Source organism: Melopsittacus undulatus, chromosome 11 (assembly GCF_012275295.1).
Source record: "Melopsittacus undulatus isolate bMelUnd1 chromosome 11, bMelUnd1.mat.Z, whole genome shotgun sequence".
Lineage (NCBI taxonomy): Eukaryota > Metazoa > Chordata > Aves > Psittaciformes > Psittaculidae > Melopsittacus > Melopsittacus undulatus.
In genome coordinates, this window is record NC_047537.1 from 7,705,529 (window position 1) to 7,725,901 (window position 20,373).

Consider the following 20,373-nt stretch of genomic DNA (forward strand, 5'->3'; position numbering starts at 1 on the left):
GCTGGAGCCGGGCCTGACGCTGGAAGCACAGCTCAGGGTGTTTGCTGCATTTCACCTTCTTTGCTGTTCTGCCCATGTTGTGGTTTTAACGCTTGATAACCTGCGTATCTCAAAGCTGTTTTGCTTCAATAGGCATGTGATGAATGGCTCCTAATTAGCTTGTGTCAGTAACACAAGCCTGAGCGTTGAGCCTGCATTGTTTGGGTTTTGACATCTTCTTTTACATGTAGGTCTACAAATGAAACCAGGTAGTTCAGCAGACAGTAGGAAACTGTTTTGAGTCGTTGACTCATAACTACCGTAGGCTGCCTCCTCACTGTTAGTCATGCCCAGCTGCGGGCATGTTCATGTGGGGCTTAGGTTGACCTGCCTCCATGTGGCCTGCAGGGACTGAGTTTGCCTCCAAATGAATCCTCATCATTCCAGCTTGGAAGAGCCATTTGGCTCTGTGGTTGTTTGAGGCGGTCGTGCAATTCGCCTGGTTTGTCTTTAAGCACCAATTCCAGATCTCGTATGGCACTGGAGGATGGATAGAGGGATATAGGAACTTGATCAGATCTCAGCCTCATTTACCCCTCTAGCTCCCATTTAACCACTGTCTCTTAAAGACCATGTCAAAATAGTCCTTGTTGTAAGTCACCACTTTGTGTGCTCCGGGCTTGTCGCTGCAAACCATCTCCTTGTGTGCCCTGCGCTCGGGAGGTGCCTATTCCCTTGGGAAAGGGCAGTAACTAGTTAAAGCTGAGAGGAGGCACCTCTCAGCGCTGCCTGCGAGAGTCAGCCCGCGGGTGCCTGGCGGTGGGATAGGCAGGGAAAACGCTGGATTCGCTGAGCAGCGAAGGAGGGAAGAGGCACGGGGGGCACCGCGGGGCTCATCGGCGCCGGGTCCGCGTCCGGGGAGCGGCGGCGGGGCGGAGCGGGAGGCGGAGCGGAGCCGGGCGGCGGCGGCGGGCTGGGGCGGCTCAGTGCGCCCGGCTCCGCTCGCCTCCCCTCGCCGCGGCTCTAGCGCCTGGCTCCGGCCCGGCATGGCCGCCCCGCACCGCCTCACCGCCGCACCGCTGGTGCTGCTGCTGCTGCTGCCGGGGCTGATGCGCGGCGGGCCCGGAACGGCGGCGGCGGCAGCAGCGGCGTCGTCGCGGGAGCCCCCCGGTCCCTGCCGTGTGAAGACGGTCACGGTGTCCACGCTGCCGGTGCTCCGGGAGAACGATATCAGCTGGAGCGGGGCCCCGCCGCCCGCTGCCGCCGCCGCTGCTGCTGCCGCCGCCGATTCCCGCCTGCTGCTCTTCGTCCGCAGCGAGCTGCCCGGCCGCGTCGCCGTGCAGGATGACCTGGACAACACCGAGCTGCCCTTCTTCACCCTCGGTAGGCACCCAAGTCCCGCCCCGTCCCGGCAGTGTCCCTCTATCCCGACGTTCCGTGTCCCCCCTCCCATCCCGCACCGTCACCGGTACCGGAGCATCCCCGGGCGGGCAGCCGGCTCCGAGCTGTACAGCAGGGTTTCTGTTCCCCATCCCCTCACCGCGGGCAGCCTGCTGGGGGTTTGGAGCTCTGTAACCCTGCCCTTGCTGCGCCCGGGTTGGTTTGGGGTTTATTTCCTGCTGGGGAGGGATTTTTTAGCAGGGCCTGAGGGCTGCTGCTACCTCTGGAGAGCCCTGGGAGTCAAGCATCTTGCTCAGGGTGTAAAGTGATGGGTGCTGCCTCTGGGGCTCCAACTTGGACGGGTAGCCCTGCAGGAGGTACCCCGAGCCTGGGAGGACGGGAGAGGCTGGTTTTTATCTACCAGAGCCTAATTTTATAAACGCTTTCGTCTCAGTTCTCGGAGCTGGCTCTTGCTTCACGCACAACTCCAGCGCCTGGGTCTGTAGCGAACGCCTGCAGACTTTCCTCCTGTTTCAGCTTTTGTGGCGAGGGGGATGGGACTAGGAATAATTCTGGCGTCGTACTTTCATCTTGACGCCGGATCCTGGTGTCTCGACCGGGTGCCCGAGCTACTGCTTGGCACTTTTAGCCTTTTCCAAGCCTGAATCAGGCTGGGGACCCTCCAAGGGAACGGTGCGGAATGCTGTATGGACAGGGTGGTGTTTAGTTTGCCAGGTCACCGAAGGTTTTGTCTTGATCTCTTGTTTATCCACCAGCTTCCTTGCTTTGTGGTGTCTGAAGCAGGGATAACTGGGATACCTGCTTAAGTTTGGGTCTGAGATACTGCTGGACACCTCAGGGTTGCGCTTTCCAGGGCATCGCCCTGTGTGCATCTGTGTGTTGAGGTGTGCCCCTGCTCCCTTCCCATACCTTGCAGAGGGAGCAGCTTTTCACTGGCTACAATGTACCAGGGAAGCGAAATAACTCTTTGAGCCTCCCAGTCGTATTGGTTTACCTTCTGTGAAGCTTTCTTGTATCAAGCACCTATGATACATAAGTTGATGATGCTGCTTGGGGTCTGGCTTTGCAGCGTGACTTCCTTAGACGGGGTCGGTCAACTGCAAAAATCCCATACAAACCAGAGAGTCAATTCTAAGGCATACAAAGTGAAGCATCAGAGGTTTGGTGCAGTAGGGATGACATTTACCTTCCAGTGATTAAAAGTAACAAGAAGTTTCATGGTTCAAGGAGTTGATTTCTCAGATGAGAGTAGGGTTTCTTCAGGGACAGGGTGTGAATGGCACGCAGAAGGCAAAGAAACCCCCTCTGTGTGTAGCTTAGTTAACAGCTCGAGTTGGAGGAGAGAAATCAGTCTTGATAGATCAGAGGCATGAGCTTCTATAGCAAATCCTACTTCTGTGAGTGACTGCCAGTAAAAGGACTACATCTTGGTCTAAAATATTCCCTTTTGCTTGCCTGGCATATTGGTTATGTGCATACTCTTAAATATGCAGTATGCTTTGTGCCAAACTATGGCTTTTTTGCTGTCCTTTCATGGATAAAAGACCCCAAACGTCCCCTCCTGTTTCCCTGAGCCCACAGGCATCAGGCAGATTGGAAGATAAATGGAAGCTTTGCCCATGGTGGGATGGCTTCATCACGGTCCTGAAATTAATCAGCACGTTGCCTCCAGAGAAGCTACAACACTTGTCCTTCCCCAAGGTCTAGCTCATGAATTGCTGTGGATGCTCTGATATTTCAAATCTGTTGCATTTCTTCCCATCTCCTGATGTGGCAACTGAGGCTGCCTCGCTGTTAACTCTTCTGGGGGAGTGCTTTGGAGGATTGCTGCTTTCGAGGGCAGGAGGGAGGCTGGGTTTGCTGTAGTGGTTTCTAACCCCTGCATCCTTTCTAAGTTCAGCAGCAGTTGGGAGCCCGAGAGCTGCTGCCACCTTGTAATGGGCTCTGGGAGGTGAAAATCACTTTACATGTGGGAGGTTGAACGACTTTGGAGTGACTTGGGGTAGGGTTTGCTTTAAACACAGGCTTCTCTTTGTCAAAATCTTCCATAGGCTTCATTGGTACCTGATTTCTGATGCTGATACGTGTTTATGTGTGTTGCTGAATGTTCAGTGTCTGTCGGGGCCTGAGCTTAGGAAGAGCTGATGTCCTGCTAATTGCAATGTGTTGAGGGCTCCTAAATGTCTGCGAGTGCAGGCTCTTGCTGCTAGCACAGACCCTGTTCTGGCCTCTTGGGGGCGGGGGGTGAGGGTGGGGTAGGAGGAGCTCCTAAAGCTGCCCTGGATGGCATCCTGGAGGGACTTCAGAAGGAAAAATAGGAAGAAAAGCACAAAGGAGGCAGAGCTGGTGCTGATGAAATAGACTCTGAAGTGAAATAAGTTGAGAATTAATCGAGGCCACACTATTCTGCAGGGCTCAGAAGTCTTTCCAGGCCAGGAAGCACAAAATAAAGCCTTGCTTTGCTGGGTGGTGGTGAGGCGGTTTAAGCAATGAGCTGTGTTTAAGCAGGCGCTTTATAGTTCTGGACCTGCTCAGCAAGTCTTGGCTTAGTAAATCCCTTGATGCTGGGGTGGTTCTCATGCATCTCATCCCTCTCTTAACACAAAGGATTTGTAGCTAAAGGCTGGCAGGTGCCAGAGCCGTGTCTGCAGCAGTGTGAAACTTGGAGTCATGAAATCCTGTAGGTTGGAAAAGATCACTGAGTCCAACTGGAAAGCAAACACTGCCAAATCCTTCACTGAACCATGTCCCTGAGCGCCACAGCTGCTGCTGGTTCTTGTTAAGGACAGGCCAGGTTAAAGCAGGCTGGGGAGCTGGATGCTCTGAGTCAGTTGCTGATGCACATGCCCTGTGTCCTTCTTAAAGGATTCCTCTAGGGAGGAAGCAACTTTCTCTGTTCCCTGGCAATATAAGTCCATTCATTTCAGTGTAAGCACACAGTGAGGGAGCCTCCAGGGTTGCATTCCCGCCTGGTCTGCAGGAGCCGCTGCCTGAGTGGGGTGAAAGGAGAAGGCAACACTAGGACGTCCCAAAGCAGCCAGCCCTTGCCCCTGTGGTACACTTGGAGCAGCATCCATTTGCTCACCTTTGTGAGCTGTGGGTCCTGGGAAGCGTGTGGGATGCATGCGGGATGCATGTGGGAAGCGTGCGGGAGCCCACTAGGGGGTGGTGGGAGCCTGGAGATGCTCCATCAGCAGCATCTGCTCTGCCGGGAGCCCTCCCTGCCTGCACACCCCCTGCACGCAGCCTCCTGCAAGCAGACGGGAAGCCCAGGAGGGAATGTGGCTTCATCCTCCCCTAACAGAGGTGGAAAACTTTGTTTCCTTGTTGCATCCTTCCCGGATGCAGGGACCTGCTGCTTACGCAGCTCGGGGCAGCGCGGGTTTGCTCCCCGTGCCTTCTTCACTGGGGTGTTTCTCTATTTCCTACGCCTGGGTTTATTTTTGCTCCCTTGCGTTGGAGGCAAGAAGGATGTTTCTCCCCCTACCCCCAGTTCCCTTGCTGTAAAATCACCCAGCACAACACAGAGGTGGCAGGAAATGACAAATGTAACTGTCTCTGGTGTGTTACGAATCACTGTGCATCCCTTTTCCTGAAAAAGCATCCTGCCCTTTCCTTAACCTTGGGTACAACTGATGCTCTGTGGTCTTCTTTTTTCCCCTCCTCTAATTCTTCTACTGTTACGCTGGCAAATGGTGCAGCCTATCATTGACTTTATTCTTGTACAATGAGGTCTCTCTAAGGTATGTATCTTGATTTAGTCAGCAGCCATGTGTTCTGTACAATAGCTGCTCCACCAGCAGCGTAGCCTGCCTTAAGTGCAATTCAGGGAATGAAGCAGTTAGCTTCCGAGCTAATTTAGATGAGCTCTGTCTATGTGTGAGCAGATATATATATAGAGAGAGAGGAGAGAGAGGGAAAGAGGCAGACAAATTTTCACCACCGCTCTTAGCCGGTAGTAGCTTGCATAAGAACAGTTTACTACACACTTCTCATAAATGGCTTTAATGGATGCTGTGTGACAGGCAGCTGCAGTGCTACCAGGTGCTTTGTTTCAGTGGTTGTCAGTAAAGGGGCTTGTGCATCTTCATTACTGGTGTCCCAATGTGGCCCTTGATGATGGTTAACCCCCACCTCCCGAAACCACACAGCTCCTCTGCAGTTCGCTGCCACTTTTATCTTCTTGCTTAACTTTTCCCAAAGCCATCTTGTGACCTGAACTTCCCCCCCTCTTTAGGGCGCTAAAATAAGGGAAAGCCCTTAGTTCCTTGTGGATTGAGTTTACTGTGTTGTCTGGAAACACAGGTTCTGCCACCCTGTGGGGTGGAGAGGCTGAAGGGTCACCTGGGTGCCAGTGATGCTGTTAATACTACTATTCAGAAGCATCGTCCTCTGATTGGTGGTCCATGAGGTGTGGAGCAGCATCATGTGGGTAATGGAGAGGGAGCGTGACAGCTTTGAGACTCGCCTCATCAGGGCATGACATCTGAAAACTGGGGTGTTTCTGCAGAGATAAGCCAATGAGCAGAGTTTGGTTTCAACACCTCCCTTTTCTGTTAACTACCTCCTGGTAGACTTGAAGGGCTGATCCGGACAGAGGTTTGATCAAACAAACCCAATCAGGTGTTGGGTTGTTATTATTTTATTATTATTATTATTTATCTGTTTGTTTCCAAGGTATTCCAAAGGGTAAAGAGTCACATCTCCCACCAGGCAAGCAGAAAGAGACCCAAAACCTCAGCAAGGTGGTACAGTGAAGATGAGATGCTCCTTGGGATAGGGATTGGGGGGAGATGTAGCCCTGAGAGCAGGGGCTGCTTCCCTTCCCCTTCATGTCCATCTGCATCTGCTCATGGCCATGGGGTCTGGGCCAGGTTCCCCATGGTCAGAGCTGCCTGAGGAGGGTGTAGAAAGAGGGAATGCCTTTTGGTAGCAGTTTCCTCCCCTCCTTCTGTGGCTATGTGATGGCTGATGGGTTCTTGTAGTTGGGAAGAGAAGGAAGGAGAGCCCAGGTTGGGGTGCTGGTGATGTGGGTCCTGAGGCCCAGACCTTCCTGCTGTTGTTGCAGGAGAGGTGAACTCTGTAGGAGAGAGTTGTATGCACAAAATGCCCATAAAATGGGTCAGTCCTCAGGTGACCATTTCCCTCCCCAATGACAAGGTTGAACGTGGCTTGTCCAGCACAGCGGGGTATGGATTTGCAGGGATTTTGCTTTGTCTTTGATATTTCCTGGGGTGAAAATCCCAGTTAAAGCTGTGAATCTGAGTGAGTGGCAGGATGCACGCAGGGAGCTGCTGCTTTCCATGAGTACCCGTGTTGACCAGCTAGTGGCAACAGAAGATTAACTATAGAGAGAGGAGCCTGCTGCTGCAGCTGAACTATCAGGCTGGAGTAGCTGGAGGAGGATGCAGCTGGTGATCCCTCTGCCCCCCCCCCCCCCCCCCCCCTTGCTCCTGTGTGATGGCAATGGGTTTTCCATGGTGTTGCTGTGCCAGGGGCTCTTATTGCGCTCCTGCTGGGACAAAAAATGTCCTTTTCTCCACGATGAAGTGGGGAGCTTGCGTTTGCATAGGGAGGTGAGGGACCGAGTGCCACCATGCACGTGGACATCACCTCCAAAGCGTGCTGCCTTTTCCTTTCCGAGTCCTTAAAGGGTGAATCCAGCAGTGTGATGGGCGAGCCTTTGTGCTGCCCTGCTGATGTGTGGGGTTGGCTGCCTGTGAAATGGGGCTGAGCCTTGGGCTTTATTGGTGTAACGAGTTCAGATGTGGGACAGGAAGCGAATGGATTGATGCCACTTGTGGGAAAGACGAGGTATTGATCCTACACTACGTTGACACATATGTTAGCAGTTGCAGGTGGCTTGAGAAACACCTACCTTCACACCAAAATGCCTTATAGAGCGTGGTTGGAGAGTGAAAGGAGAAGGGAAGAAAATGGAAATGCCTTGATTGAAGCCTTTCATCGTCTGCATGTCAGGAGTGTCCTCCTCCAGTTGTAACCATCTGAAATAAGGAATGATGAGCCTCAGCCAGTCATCCCAAGCTTCTTCACCGTCTTGCCCTGTCACTGTGTGTGGGGTGGGTGACAGCATTGAGCAGAAATGATTCTTGTGCACAACCAGCTTAAGAAATGGTGCCACTTAAAAGAATTGAATGCTTGTGCTGCTGCTTGGGTCTCAGCTAATGCAGTTAAGGTTTCTAGTGTCCAGACAGTATGGAGACACTTAATGGTATTGAAGATGCAGAATGGCATGTGGAGGGGATGAGCAGTGTTCTTCGTTGTCGCATTGCACTGACTGGGTGAGGCTTTCTGGTTGTCTCCTGGGGAAAAATAATCACAGAGTAAATGATTTTGGCCCATTGATCCCTTTGGGCATCTTCCCTGTGCACCATGCAAGAAGCGCTGCTTTTGGATGCATCCAGCCTGTTTATCCCACTGTGGTCCAGAGAGGAAGGAGGGATTCCTTGCAGGGGGCTGGGTTGTGACTGCCTAAGAGAAGATGGGGCAGATAAGACTTGGAGCCACTGGGGATGAAGAGGAAGACAGAAGTATCAGAGTTCCCCTCTGTTTCTCATTATCTGTTCCCCACCAGTCTTGCACTCTCCCTTTGTGCTTTCACCTCTCTGGGCTCCGAGCAAGACAAAGTCTGTATGAAACCACAACTGGCTTTGAAAGCAGTGGCAAAAGGGGAGAAATTTTCCATTAGCAGCATCAGCAGTAAAAGGGATTTTTCCCCAGTCACCTGGTAACTGCTGCATTTAGGGAGATTACTGAGCTGATGGTGTTGCTCCCAGGCATATGCATGGGAGTGAACCTGTGAGCTGGTGAAGGTTAGTGGTGCATCTCTCTGCAGGCAGAGGAGAGCTGCTGTGCTTGGAGAGGGCACCCGCTGGGCCTAGCACCTCGCACACACCATCACCTGCTCTCCCAGGGCACAGGAGTGAGACAGCAATTGCAAGGCAGAAATTGCATGGCTGCACTTGCCCAGCCTTGAGTGGCAGAGAGGATGCCAGGTTCCGGCTGCCTTTGGGGATGGGCTGGTTGTTTGGTACCTTTCATTCTCCAGGTCTGATGAGATATACTGATGCAGGGGCACTGGCTGCAAAGACCTCATGGATTAACTGTGGGTGTGAAGCCCATAACCCTGTGACTGTGTAACTGGGTGCAGGAGACCCAAGTTTGCTCCCAGCCCTTCTGCTGGCCATGAGCATCTTCACCATAACTCAGCTTTGTCCATACCTTTGGGGCTTTGGTTCTTTTTCCTTTTCCCCTCCCTTCTATCTTTCCATAGGGCAGTGGGGTGACCTTTCCTGTGCTGAGGCCCTGCATGCCCTGAGCTCCCTGCCCACCCCAAGCACTCACCTAACAGAGCTGGCATTGCAGTGTGCCTGCGGCTGCCGCAGTCGTGGCTGTGTCTGTCCCAAGGCTGTTCACAGCCCATAGCCTTCCCTTGCTGCTCTTTCTGGTTTTCCAGCAATTGGCGTTCCAGGGAGTGCAGCACATCCCTAAAATATGGGATCAAGTGACAGCAAATAGGAGTTGGCAACAGCATAGGAAATGATTTTCTTTTGCCTCTAGCCAGCTGCTCGGTAGCATCAGCTTCTCGATGCTCCTGTGTCAGCAGGATGGCAAACACAGGAGGGCAATTTGTGTGCTGGAGCAGGGCTGGAGCAGAGCATGTTCTCTGCAGCCCAGGACCTGATGCTGTTCTACCAGAGAGCACCAGGTCTGTGTGTGAGGCTGAAAAGCCTCTACCTCTGCTCACATGTGCTGTCTTGCTGTTGCTTTTGCTGCTCTGATAGGAGCTGGGGTAGAAGTTGATGGCTCTGACCTAACCAACCACTCATGCACTGAGTGAGATCTGCTCTCTGGGGCAGTTTCCCACTCAGATAGGCTTCCCAAGGTGAAGGGGCTCCAGATGCTGCCAGTTGTTCCCACCTCGCTCTCAATTACTCAGCCCTGCTTTGTACAGGCTGCCCTGTGTGGTTGGAGGGAGGTGGAAAACCCTTCACCTTGGCTTGCTGCCTCTGAGCAGTCACCTCTGTGATGGGTTCAGCATTGGAGGTGGCCTTGGAGAGCTTCGGGGCTTATTGGGACATTCTGAGATGTCCCTTTTCCTTCTACCCCCATCACACTTCTTTCTTGTCCTTTGTATCTCTCATCTGTTTAAATTAGAGGGGGTTAAACTCTTTTCCTGTCCTGTAACATTCCCAGGGGATTCTTTCCAGGCTTCTCTGAGTCTTGTGGCATCCTTGTTCCTCTGTCTCTGATGTCTTGAGGAAATATGGGCAGAGAGAGGTGCCCAAGAGGAGCGAGGTGCAAGGGAAAGTGATCCAAAAGGTGGATGCACCTTCCTGTTCTTCTCTTCTGTGCCATCCACACCAGGCTGGGGCTGTTGCTGGTCCAGGCTCTGGTGTGGTCTGGGCTCCTCCAGCCCCAGGGCCACCCACTGAATGTGGCAAACACCTCCCATCATCTTCTGTCTGGAGGAGGTGCTCAGGGTGTGCAGCTCAGGGTCTCACAGGGGATGCTGGCACTGGGTACCACTTAAGGTAGGCTTAACTCATGTCCCTTATGGGGATGGATGGCCTTTGCGACTGGAAGCTGTGCTATAGGTCTGGCTGGAGAGGAAGGATGCTGCAGAGGAGCTGATCATGGCAGTGGCATTTTGGGGACCTAATGGGTGTCTTTGGGAGTGAGATATGGTGAAAGCACATCGAGCAGTGATGACATTAGCTTTATCTGTGCAGGCAGGTCCTTTCCTGCTGTTGCTGAAAGGGTGCTGCCTGCTCCATCTACCACATTCACACTGGGGCTTCAGCATTTTTCATACCCTGCGGAGCAGGAGGAGGGCTGCAGGGCTGCATTCGTCACCTGAAGAGCCCCTGGGCTTCGGCTGAACTTTGTGTTCTAGCAATAAAACCATGCGAGGAAATGTGTGCTGTAACAAAGCCCATGGATATAATACATCCGTATCATACTGTACCTTTCATCTTGAAGGATTCCCAAGGAGCTTTACAAACTCGGTGTGCTGCAGCCTGTCAGGGTGACTGAATGTTATCAGGAAAGGCGGCGGTCTAATCTCTGCAGTAGCATGTGTGTCTCCCCCCTGCTTCCCCTTGCAGGGGGGACATTATGAAGCCTGATCCTGGACTAGGGCTGTGCCAGGTGTTCTATTCTAAGCCGGAGTTTCTCAGGAGGAAAAGGAAAACCATGTAGCTGTTATGCAAAACCAGCAAAGAAATATTCTTCCTGGGGCAATAGGAGGGAATTACTTTCACGCAGCTTCAACAGCTTTGGCTCTTCAGCAGAAGAAGCATTTGCAGGGGAATGTGCCCCCCTGTGCAGCCTCAGGAACAGGGATGAGAAAGTTGGAGTGCTTGGGAAATGGCTCCTGGGCATCAGCAGGGTGGCAGAGTTCAGCTGATGAGCATGGGGGCAAGTCTGTTGTCCCCCCATGTCCCCTTCTGTCCCCATCGTGTCCATGTCTTACAGCCCTTGGCAACATCTGGGCTGATGCTGGGGGCTCAGCAGGGCGATGAAGCCTTTTGCCCCGGTCACTCTCGGTGGTGTCCAGCTCCAACTGGGTTTATATTCATCTTGGCTTACCTGGAGCTGTGGGAGGTGTTGGAAGCTGCCATTGATGCTGGCAAAGCCTTAAAATCAAGACTGGAAGTGGGATAAAGGGCACTAAATGAAGCTGTCATCGGAGGCATATGCTTGAAAAGCGGAGGTTAGCTTGAGTCTATTTTTGTTTGGAGTGGTATACACTTAGCCTGTTTTGTTTAGCAGTTTGTTTATGGGATGTATTTTCCCACCCTGTGTAGCTCCTCAAATGTATGCTATAAACAAACTGTAAAATCAGAAGCAGCCGTTACGTGTTCTCATTAAGAGCATCCTGGTGCACAGAGGATGCAGGATGCAGGGTGACCACAGGGCTGAGGTGCCTGCCAGGCTGGGGTCCTCGAGTATGAAGGGGAAACACATGTGAGGGAGGTTATTTTGTCACATATGAGTATGGGAATTGCTGTGGGCACCCTGGGATGGAGAAGGGACACCTTGAAAGCACACCAGCCTTTGCATCTGTTTACTCTGGCATCGGAGGCTCCAAGCCTTCTCATGCTTGGCCCTGAGCCTCCTTCCCTTGGTCCCACTGAGATGGTTCCTAGGGCCACTAGGAACGGGATGTTGTGTTGCCAGCCTATTTAATGGATCCTGGATAATAATGCCTTCATTATTGATTGAATATCAGAAAGGTAACAGAGTTTGATGGTTGTTCTTACTGTTGTTGCTGCAGTTTCGTGCTTGATCAACAACCATGTCAGCCTGGTTTTATTTTGTCTGAGCACGATCAGAGGGGCTAGAAGTGTATTTAATGATATAGCACCAGCCTTGCCTTTTAACACCACTCCAGAAACCGGAGCTGCTGGAAGACACAAACTCCATTACATTGCTTCACATCTTATCCCATCCAGCGCTGGTTTCCTCCTTTCCTTGCTCTCCCAGACCAGCAGCCCAGTTGTCCTCACCGTGCTCCTTGCCTCCTGCTGCCTTGGAGGAGGAAATCCATTCTCCAGTGGTACTGGAGGGAGGTTGGGGATGACGCTGCCTGTAGGGGCTGCTCGTAGCCAGTGCGGGGTCTTGCTGGAGCAGTGGTTCGCAAGAGATGCTGCGCCTTGTACCCGATGTGATGCTGCTTCTGTCGCAGCCGCCGTTGCTGCTAGGCTGACAAGCTGTTCCTTACCACACCATGGCCCAGTGTGTGTGAGAACAGGGATCAGAGGTGGGATGTGGGCAGAGTGCTGCATGGGCTGGACATGTGGGAATGCTTCTCTCCCTGTCCCTCCGAGTGCGTGCGCTGCCCAAAGCTGTGCGTGCTGGGGGAGGTTTTCTCTGCTGCCTGGGCTTGCTTTAAACACTGTTGTAAAACCTTTCCCCTCCTTGCTGGTGGGGGGTTTTACAGCACGTTGCAATGAGCCTCTTCAAGGCAAAACGGGAGGAGAAAATCCTGTTTGCAGCCCTCCTCCTGGCTGGGCTGTGCTGGGGTAAGATACAGGGGGGGTGTAGTGGATGCTGAGGGAAAGCTGAGCCTCATGAGAGCCTTCCCTTTCATGGAATGAACTAGGTTGGAAAAGACCTTTAAGACCATCAAGTCCTCTGGCATCTCCTGGCTATATTTCCCCCTTAAGCCCATGTTCCCTGCTGCTTTGCAGGCTTCTTGGCTGGTTTGGGATATGAAACTGATATTTTAGTACACCCGGGGCTCCAGAGCCTCTCTCCAGCAGGAATGACGCAAATTTGTCCATGGATACCTGGTCCACAGCTCTGTGGACACTTCCTTGGGAATGGTGCCCCAAATCTCCCTGTACTCTGCATGTTCCCCCTGCAGGGAGCTGATGTGGGCCAGCAGCTCCCCATCCCCACCAGTGGAGCGGGTTAAGGGAGGAAGGTGATGTTAGTGCTGCTATAGCTCGAAAAGCAAGGGTTTGCTGTGGATGTGGGGCTGTGGTTTTTAATCACTGCTTGTTCTGATCATCCCTCTACAAAACTGCTCTGAAGGCACCTCAGGGCAAACCAGCAGGAGTTAATATTCTCCTCCTTTTGCTGTTGCTGGGTGGAGGAAGAATTTAGATTCAAGGAAAGCTGTTATTTGTAGTGGTGCTTCTCGCCTCAGCTCTGGCTGCTGCAGGGCAGGTGAGACCTGGGTGAGAGCAGAGGTGCTCTGGGCCTGGTTGGGGAGCACACTACAGCTTTAATTTGGCTGGTAATGGCCATACAGCGTTTCCCCTGCTGGCTCAATGCTCTCCCGTTCTTCTAACTCTATGCAAATGTGTGCAGCAGTTCGGGAGCTGCCCAGGGAGATTCTTATTCCTGGCATGAACTAGGTTAGAGGGAAAGGTTGGGCGAGGAGAATCAGAGAATGGTTTGTGTTGGAAGGGACCTTAAAGCTCATCCAGCTCCAACCCCTGCCATGGGCAGGGACCCCTTCCACTGCAGCAGCTTGCTCCAAGCCCCTGTGTCCAACCTGGCCTTGAACACTGCCAGGGATGGGGCAGCCACAGCTTCTCTGGGCACCCTGTGCCAGCGCCTCAGCACCTTCACAGGGAAGAACTTCTTTGCTATATCTAACCTATATAGCTATAGAATAGTGTGCTGGTGGGTGCTAAGATCCATCCTGTCTGGCAGCTTCTGCTGATGTGGCCAGCATAAGGTGAGGAATAGGGCTCAGGTCTCTTGAGCACCTCATGAAGGTTTGCTCCTGCATTCCCACAGGATGCTTGGTTGCACATAGCTGCAATAAGCATCAGTGTGCTCTGACCGAGCTGGAAGGGTCCACAGAGGCTCCTGAGGGGCTCCTGCATCCCCATAACATCTGCCTCTTTAGGAAGTCTCCTCTGCTGATAGGGATGCTGCGTTGTGTGATGCACAGGGAAGATGGAACTTTCTCTTTGAGGTCTCAGGGACATGGTAATACTGACCAGGGGCTGGCACAGAGGGAGGGATGCTTCTGTTAATTAGCACTAGATGAAAGGAAAACTTGTCTTTATTCAAGAGAAGCAGCTTGTTCCAGTTTCATTGCAGCCCTTAGTTCTGAGCTTAAAAGTTCAGCGTATGTGTGAACATTAAGTTTGGGAAGTTGTTTTGAAGCCAATCTCGCAGCATTGTTAGGAAGATGCTGAAGGGGAGTCGTGACACTGTTTTGAAGATTAAAGTGGTTTTTACAACCTTAAACTGACACATTCTTTTAAAAGAAGAAGAAAAGAATAATAAAGTTTGCATGAAAGACAGCTCTCAACAGGACTTTTCCCTGGCCAGAATCAAATGTGGCCATCACTGGGGGCTGCTGAAGGCACTTCGAGGTGCTGCTGGCTTTGACTGTCATGTAGGTGATGCTGTATCTAGCATAGAAACATTTGGAAAGGGCCTTAAGATCATCCAGTTCCACCCCCCTGCCATGGGCTGGGACACCTCACACTAGACCTCATGCCACCCAAGGCTCTGCATAACATGCAGCAGCTTTCTTACCAGTGACTGGCTCCCACATCCCAACATTGCGTCTCACTGGATCAGGCTGTGGTCCCTCAGCACAACCTTGCTTTGCTTGCCTCTTGATTAGCCCTTGCACCCCATGAAGCTGCAGGGTACCAGAAGATGTGCTGGGTGGCTGGTGGGGCTGTGTTAAGCTGGCTGCCTGCGTCTCCTCTCAGCCAGGATGGCAAGCATCATGCTGAGCACTCACCACCCACCTTGTCTTGGGATTTTCCCTTCCATGACCACCTAAATGCCTCAGCTTGCAGTGATGGGAGGTTTTATTCCTGCTGAGCTCTAGTTTCCATTGCACGCTCTCAGATACCCAGGGGAAAAGCAATCTCTTGCCATGTCTGAGGGGGCTGTGTGAGTTACAGGGCCACGAGCCCTGGTCTGCTGCGGAAGAGCTGTCAGGCAGTTCCTTTGGTAGAAAATAGACACCCAAAATTCCCCTTCCGCCCCCAACTTTGTCTCCCTGCCAGGCCTGGATTCCACATTTATTTAAGGGTCTCCTCTCTTTGGGCTCGGGTAGGTGTGGAGCATGTATTTTTTGCCATGTGAGTCTGACAAGCCCTTGGAGAGGACGAGTGGGAGTCTTGAAGTGTTAGGGAGGAACTTGGCGACTGCTCCAGCTCCAGGGATCTCTGTGCATTTTTGGCTGCATCTGCTTCTTTCTCCTGCTGCTCTTCAACTTCTCTGAACCAGCACAGTCACTCCCAGTAGCGTTACCATCCAGGAGCAAGGTTGTTCCCCTTCCTCAAAGGCCTGGCGGCAGGGAACAGATGGGGTTTGTGGCATCTCCCAAGGGTTTGACCACTGGATGGGTCAGTCCTGGGTTCCAGCACTCCCAAATCTGAGTGTTAGCTATGGATGCAGATGGGTTTACTTTATCTGCATCACGGAAAAGTGTGGGCAGGAAGGTGCTCATAGCTGGCTGCATAAAGGGGCACCATATGAGGGATGTAAGTGCCGTGCTTTGGTGTTTCCCAAAGGAAGGAGAGGCTCTCCCAAGCTGTTTTGAGGTGGTGTGTTTCTTGTTGCCTTTTGTTCCATGCTCCCCGCTTGGTTCCTGGCCTTGTGTATGGGATTCGGGATCTGGTTTGAGGAGGTGTGAACATCTCTTGGCTGTGATAGAGGGAAGAGCTTCCCTCTGTGATCTTTGCAGTTAAAGGAAGCAGGAGTGTGTGGATTCATCTGGTGGAAAACACAGGCTTTTGAGTCGTTCTGGGATTCTTGGCTTTGCTATTTACTTGTGAAATGACCTTGACTGAGTGAGCGCACTTCTCTGTACATCTTCCTGACACACTGCTCGCAAGAGCCTGGGGAGGCTCCCTGTTTGCATTATCAAGGTGGGGTGAAATTCCTGTATGGAAATGGGAGGGAGGGACAGACCCTCTCTGCTCCTTCCCTGGTACCCTGCTGGGGGGCTGATGGTGCAGAGAAAGGAGACCAGGGGAAGCATAAAGTCAGAAGTGGAACAGACCAGGAACTGCTTCTCTCCAGCTGGAACAGCTGTTGCCCCGTGCACTTCTATAGCTGACAGCTCATCCCACGGCTGGGCAGTGGCAGAGCAGGATGCTGCTGTCGAGTCTGATGGCTGTAATGTGTTTTCCTCTTAGGAGCTGGGGTTTTCTCTCTGCTTTAACATGCTAAAAAGGATCTGCACGCTTGAAAGTTCCCCTGCTCTCCCGCACGTGCACAAGCATCTCCTGATCTCCATGAGAGTGACAGCTTCTCTAATTAGGCAGCTGAGGAGGTAACCTTGGCAACCCCACGCTGATGCTGGGGACCATCTCCAGCTGCCCTTGGAGATGACGTGTCTGGTGTTCAAATGACCTCTCATGAGGACAGGAGAGCTCGGACTGCCTGCACGCCAGAACTCCTTCACTGGCACCCTATCATAGAATCATGGAATGGTTTGGGTTGGAAGGGACCTTAGAGCTCATCCAGTTCCAACCCCCTGTCACAGCCAGGGACACCTTCCACTAGAGCAGGTTCCTTGTGGCTGGTGTTGTTTGCCATGCAAAGCAAGAGCTGCCACAGAAAGAGGCACCTACATCCCATTGCTGCTTGCTCCATTCTCACTGATGCATTGGCTGTGTGTGCTGCCAACCACAGCTCTGGGGAGAAGGGCTCTGGTGTCTGAGCAGTACTGGAAGGGAATTGGTGGAGAAAGAGGTGCTGAGCCTGCTTCTGCACCAGTGATGTCTGCGCTGCAGTGAGTGGGGCTTGGAGCTGCATCAAGGGAAGCTCCAGACATGCAGGACCACAATGTTTTGCTTGTCCATCTCCTTAGGTTGCAGTCAGTGGGAGCTGATAACCCAGCAGCAGAGCAGCACTGCCTGGGGTTTGGAGGGTGGTTGTGAGCACAGCAGGGTCTGTGAGCTGCAAAGGGACCAGTGGTGTCCTGTGCCCTGGGAGCTGAGAGCCTGCCTCTGCCACAGCATCCCCATCCCTTCCATTCTTCCCCATCCTCCCCGCCTGGGCTGATGTGATGACTTGCACCGAGCATTCCCTTCAAATCCAAATGCGCCTCCTGCCCTGTGGGCTGGAAGTGGCCTTGGCTACTGAAAACACTGCTCAGAAAGACTTTTTTATAGCAGCTGGGAGCGAGCCAGGGCAAAAATGAGCTGAGGCCGCTGAAGGGAGATAAGCTGAGACGTAAACTGTGATTTTCTGCCCTGTGAGCCCTATGCATGGATTTCATCTTTTAATGGAAGTGCAGTAAATAAAAGCCATTTTCACAATAAGCTGAGCAACAGGTCAGAAGCGTCTGAGCCACTGAAATTGATAGAAGCGAGCTAAGCGTAACAAATCTCCCAAAATTGCACCAGACTCCACTTGTATCAAGTCCCTTCCTGCATCTCACCAATTATAGCAAGCGGCAATTATTTCTGAGCCAGAGCTTTCTCTGAATACCACCTCAGTCAAACTGCAGATGCTTTATCTTCTTTTCAAACAGATTTGTACCGGAGGAAAAACCCCCAGTGGGGAGAAATCCCATTTGAAGGGGCTTTCCCTTGCTGTGTTTGCAGAGGCAGCAGATGCTGGACACGCACGGAGGCGGCAATTTGACCATTCCATAGTTTGCTGGCTCTGACTGAGAGGGGGATTCAGGGAGTTGTCAAAGATGTTCCCTTTTGGATATCACTTGTGTCTTTGTTAGGATGAAGCAGGGGGTGAGGATGTGTTGGCACCAGTTGTTGTGGTTCCTGCTCACTGCTGGGATGCTCCCATTGATGGGGCCCCTGTGGAGTATTGACTTTCTCCCTCTTGCAGTTAGATCCAGTAAGTGACTGTCTCTTCCCAGTCCTCAACACAGGGCTCTGTGCTGGTACCCAGCGATGCTTTTGGGGTGTAAAGCAGACTCTCAAGTGCACGCTCAGGCTAAATGCTGATGCTTTGGTCCCATATAACCTCTGTGCTGTTTTTAGAAGCATCTGTGCTGCAGAGCCTGGGGGATGCACCTGCAGTGAGAATTAATGTATGGGGTGAAATTCCTCATCTCTGCACTAGTTTGTCTGATTTGAGGGGTTACCTGGGAATTCATTTACAAGGGCTTTAAAGAGATGTTCATTTTATACACAGAGATGTGGCATTGCTGGTTTTACCTGCTCAGTCTTCAGGCTAGAGGCAAATAGCCTGGTCTTCACCCTTCCTTCTGGCTTCATGGTGGGTGAGCAAGATGTCCCTGGTGCCATACAGAACATAGGGCTCATGGAGGAGGGCTGTGCAGGTGGCTGTCAGTAGGTACCATTGCTTCTTGGCCAAACGGCTGTGCAGAGGCATGAGGCATCTCATCCCCAGTGTTTTTCTGTACACAGGAATAAGTGCATTGCTTGGGATTTGTTGGAAGAGTGCTCCTACTGTTAAATGCTGCTAGAGATGCTGGCAAAGAAGTGCCACGAGCTAGCGGGTGTATGAAGCTCAACTGGCTTTCTGATTGATGCCATTAGTAATCCCTACTGCAAAAGCCCTGGGAAGCTGGACGCTTTCTGTCTCTGGATTTCTCCCCAAGTCTTAGTTGAACAGCTTCTCCTTAGGTGCACAGAGGCTGCTAATGTGGCACCCTCCTGGGTCCCTGAGAAACACAGCAGGATCTTCAATTGCCCAAGGACTGATTTGTCTCGAGTGGTGTCGTTAGTGAAGTGCATCACGTTGGGAAGCCTGTGGGATGGGACAGGGAGGCTGCATTGCCTGGCACGGCCCTGGGACTGGATAAGGCTTTCCTAGAACAGGCAAGATGGGAAATCACCAACAGGGAGTGATGAGCGTTGTTCAACGATGCGTCCTCATGCCATGGGGGAGCAGAGTGTGATTGATTTACTCTGTGTTGGCTTTGAATGAACAAAACTATTGGTTCTATATTTATTGGTTCTTTTTTTACCTTGGACTTGGGAATTACATCCTCCCTCCCCCCCCGCCCCCAAGCTTGGATGGCTGTTAATGAAAAGCACTGAACCAGCTTCCCTTCAATTTCATTTGCTTGCATGAGCTGGCAGCCCTCTCCAAACACCTCCCCAAAATGTATCATAGAATGGTTTGTGTTGGAAGGGACCTTAAGGCTCATCCAGCTCCAACCCCTCCCACAGACAGGGACCCCTTCCACTGGAGCAGCTGCTCCAAGCCCCTGTGTCCAACCTGGCCTTGAACACTGCCAGGGATGGGGCAGCCACAGCTTCTCTGGGCACCCTGTGCCAGCGCCTCAGCACCCTCACAGGGAAGAGCTTGTGCCTAAGAGCTCATCTCAGTCTCCTCTCGGGCAGGTTCAAGCCATTCCCCTTGGCCTGTCTCTCAGGGCTGCTCTGGATCCAACCTGTGTTTATGCTGGGGATTGCCCCCACCCATCTTGCACTCGATCCTGCAGGCAAATCCACTCAAATACAGGATCAGTGTAGTTATTCCATGCATCCACCTTCCTTTGGTGTGCACAACATGTTCGTTTACTTACCTAACCAGAATTTCATCCTCAACTCCCATTGTGTGCAATGAATCCAGCCAGGATGCTCGGCTCTCATAGCTGCAGCCCCCCAAGATCCTCTGCAAACTGGGACTTGCTCCCTGTGTCTTGCAGCATTTCCATAATGCAGTTAGCCCCCATCCACCTCTTTTCAATTGGGAATCACTCTCTTTGTTTCCTTTTGCTTCACCAGCTGTAATCCCTGCCTGGCTCTGCCCCTTACTGGGCAGCCATTTACTTTCCTTAATCTTTTCCGAAGCACTTTTATCATAAGCTCTCTGAAAATCCTCTGAAATTAGACCCTTTAAATCACCTTCATCTATTTTAAAGGCTTTCTTTTGCAGATAATACTGCCAGGTTACTTAGCATGCCTCTTTTCCACCATCCCTTAAGGAAGTTGCATTGCCTTGACCTATTGAGATTATACTTTCCTGGCTTCTATATTGGCTGACCCATTAATTAGACTCTGAGTGAAGTTCCTACTCTCCTGCAGGTTGGTATTTAGCTCTGTGGTCCTGCAGCCTTGGTCTTCTGCTTTTTAAAGGTAGAATAATTATAGTAAATTACACTGGAGCTGGTTTTGCCCAGAGTTTAGGGCTTGGTGGATACTGTGGGAATTGTGTTGGTTTTGGGCACAGCTCCGCACCCAAGCTTTACATATCTGAAGGACTGAGATGAGCTCAGCACCAGGATGCACAAGTGCCTACAAGTTTTGAGGAGCCTCATCCTCTGCATCTGATGTAGCTTTTCTGATGGCTTGTTTCACATGGAGAGACATTGTTTTCCTGGAGATGCTCACAACCATAAGGTGGGGAGAGCCATGTATGAGCTGGCTCCCTGCAGACAGCAGTATTGGGTCAGTTCTTCTGTGCTTGGGAATTGCTGTTTTCTTTCTTGCATGGTAAAAGAAACCTACACATGTGGCTGTGGCCTTTCCCTGGTGTAAAAGCTTGGAGATAAACAATGTTCGTTGGCCAGCTCTATGTACTTGGGAAAATATA

The 20,373-nt window shown here is 52.0% G+C and overlaps 1 protein-coding gene across 1 annotated transcript in view; it reads left to right on the plus strand.

The window, feature by feature from the left end:
• The first annotated feature begins 1,025 nt into the window (after window positions 1-1,025).
• ASTN2 (astrotactin 2) overlaps window positions 1,026-20,373 on the plus strand; it is a 328,524-nt gene continuing 309,176 nt past the window's right edge. The window contains exon 1 of the mRNA XM_034067350.1: window positions 1,026-1,362. Within this exon, the coding sequence (XP_033923241.1) occupies window positions 1,026-1,362 (337 nt within the window). The remainder of the gene's footprint in view (window positions 1,363-20,373) is intronic.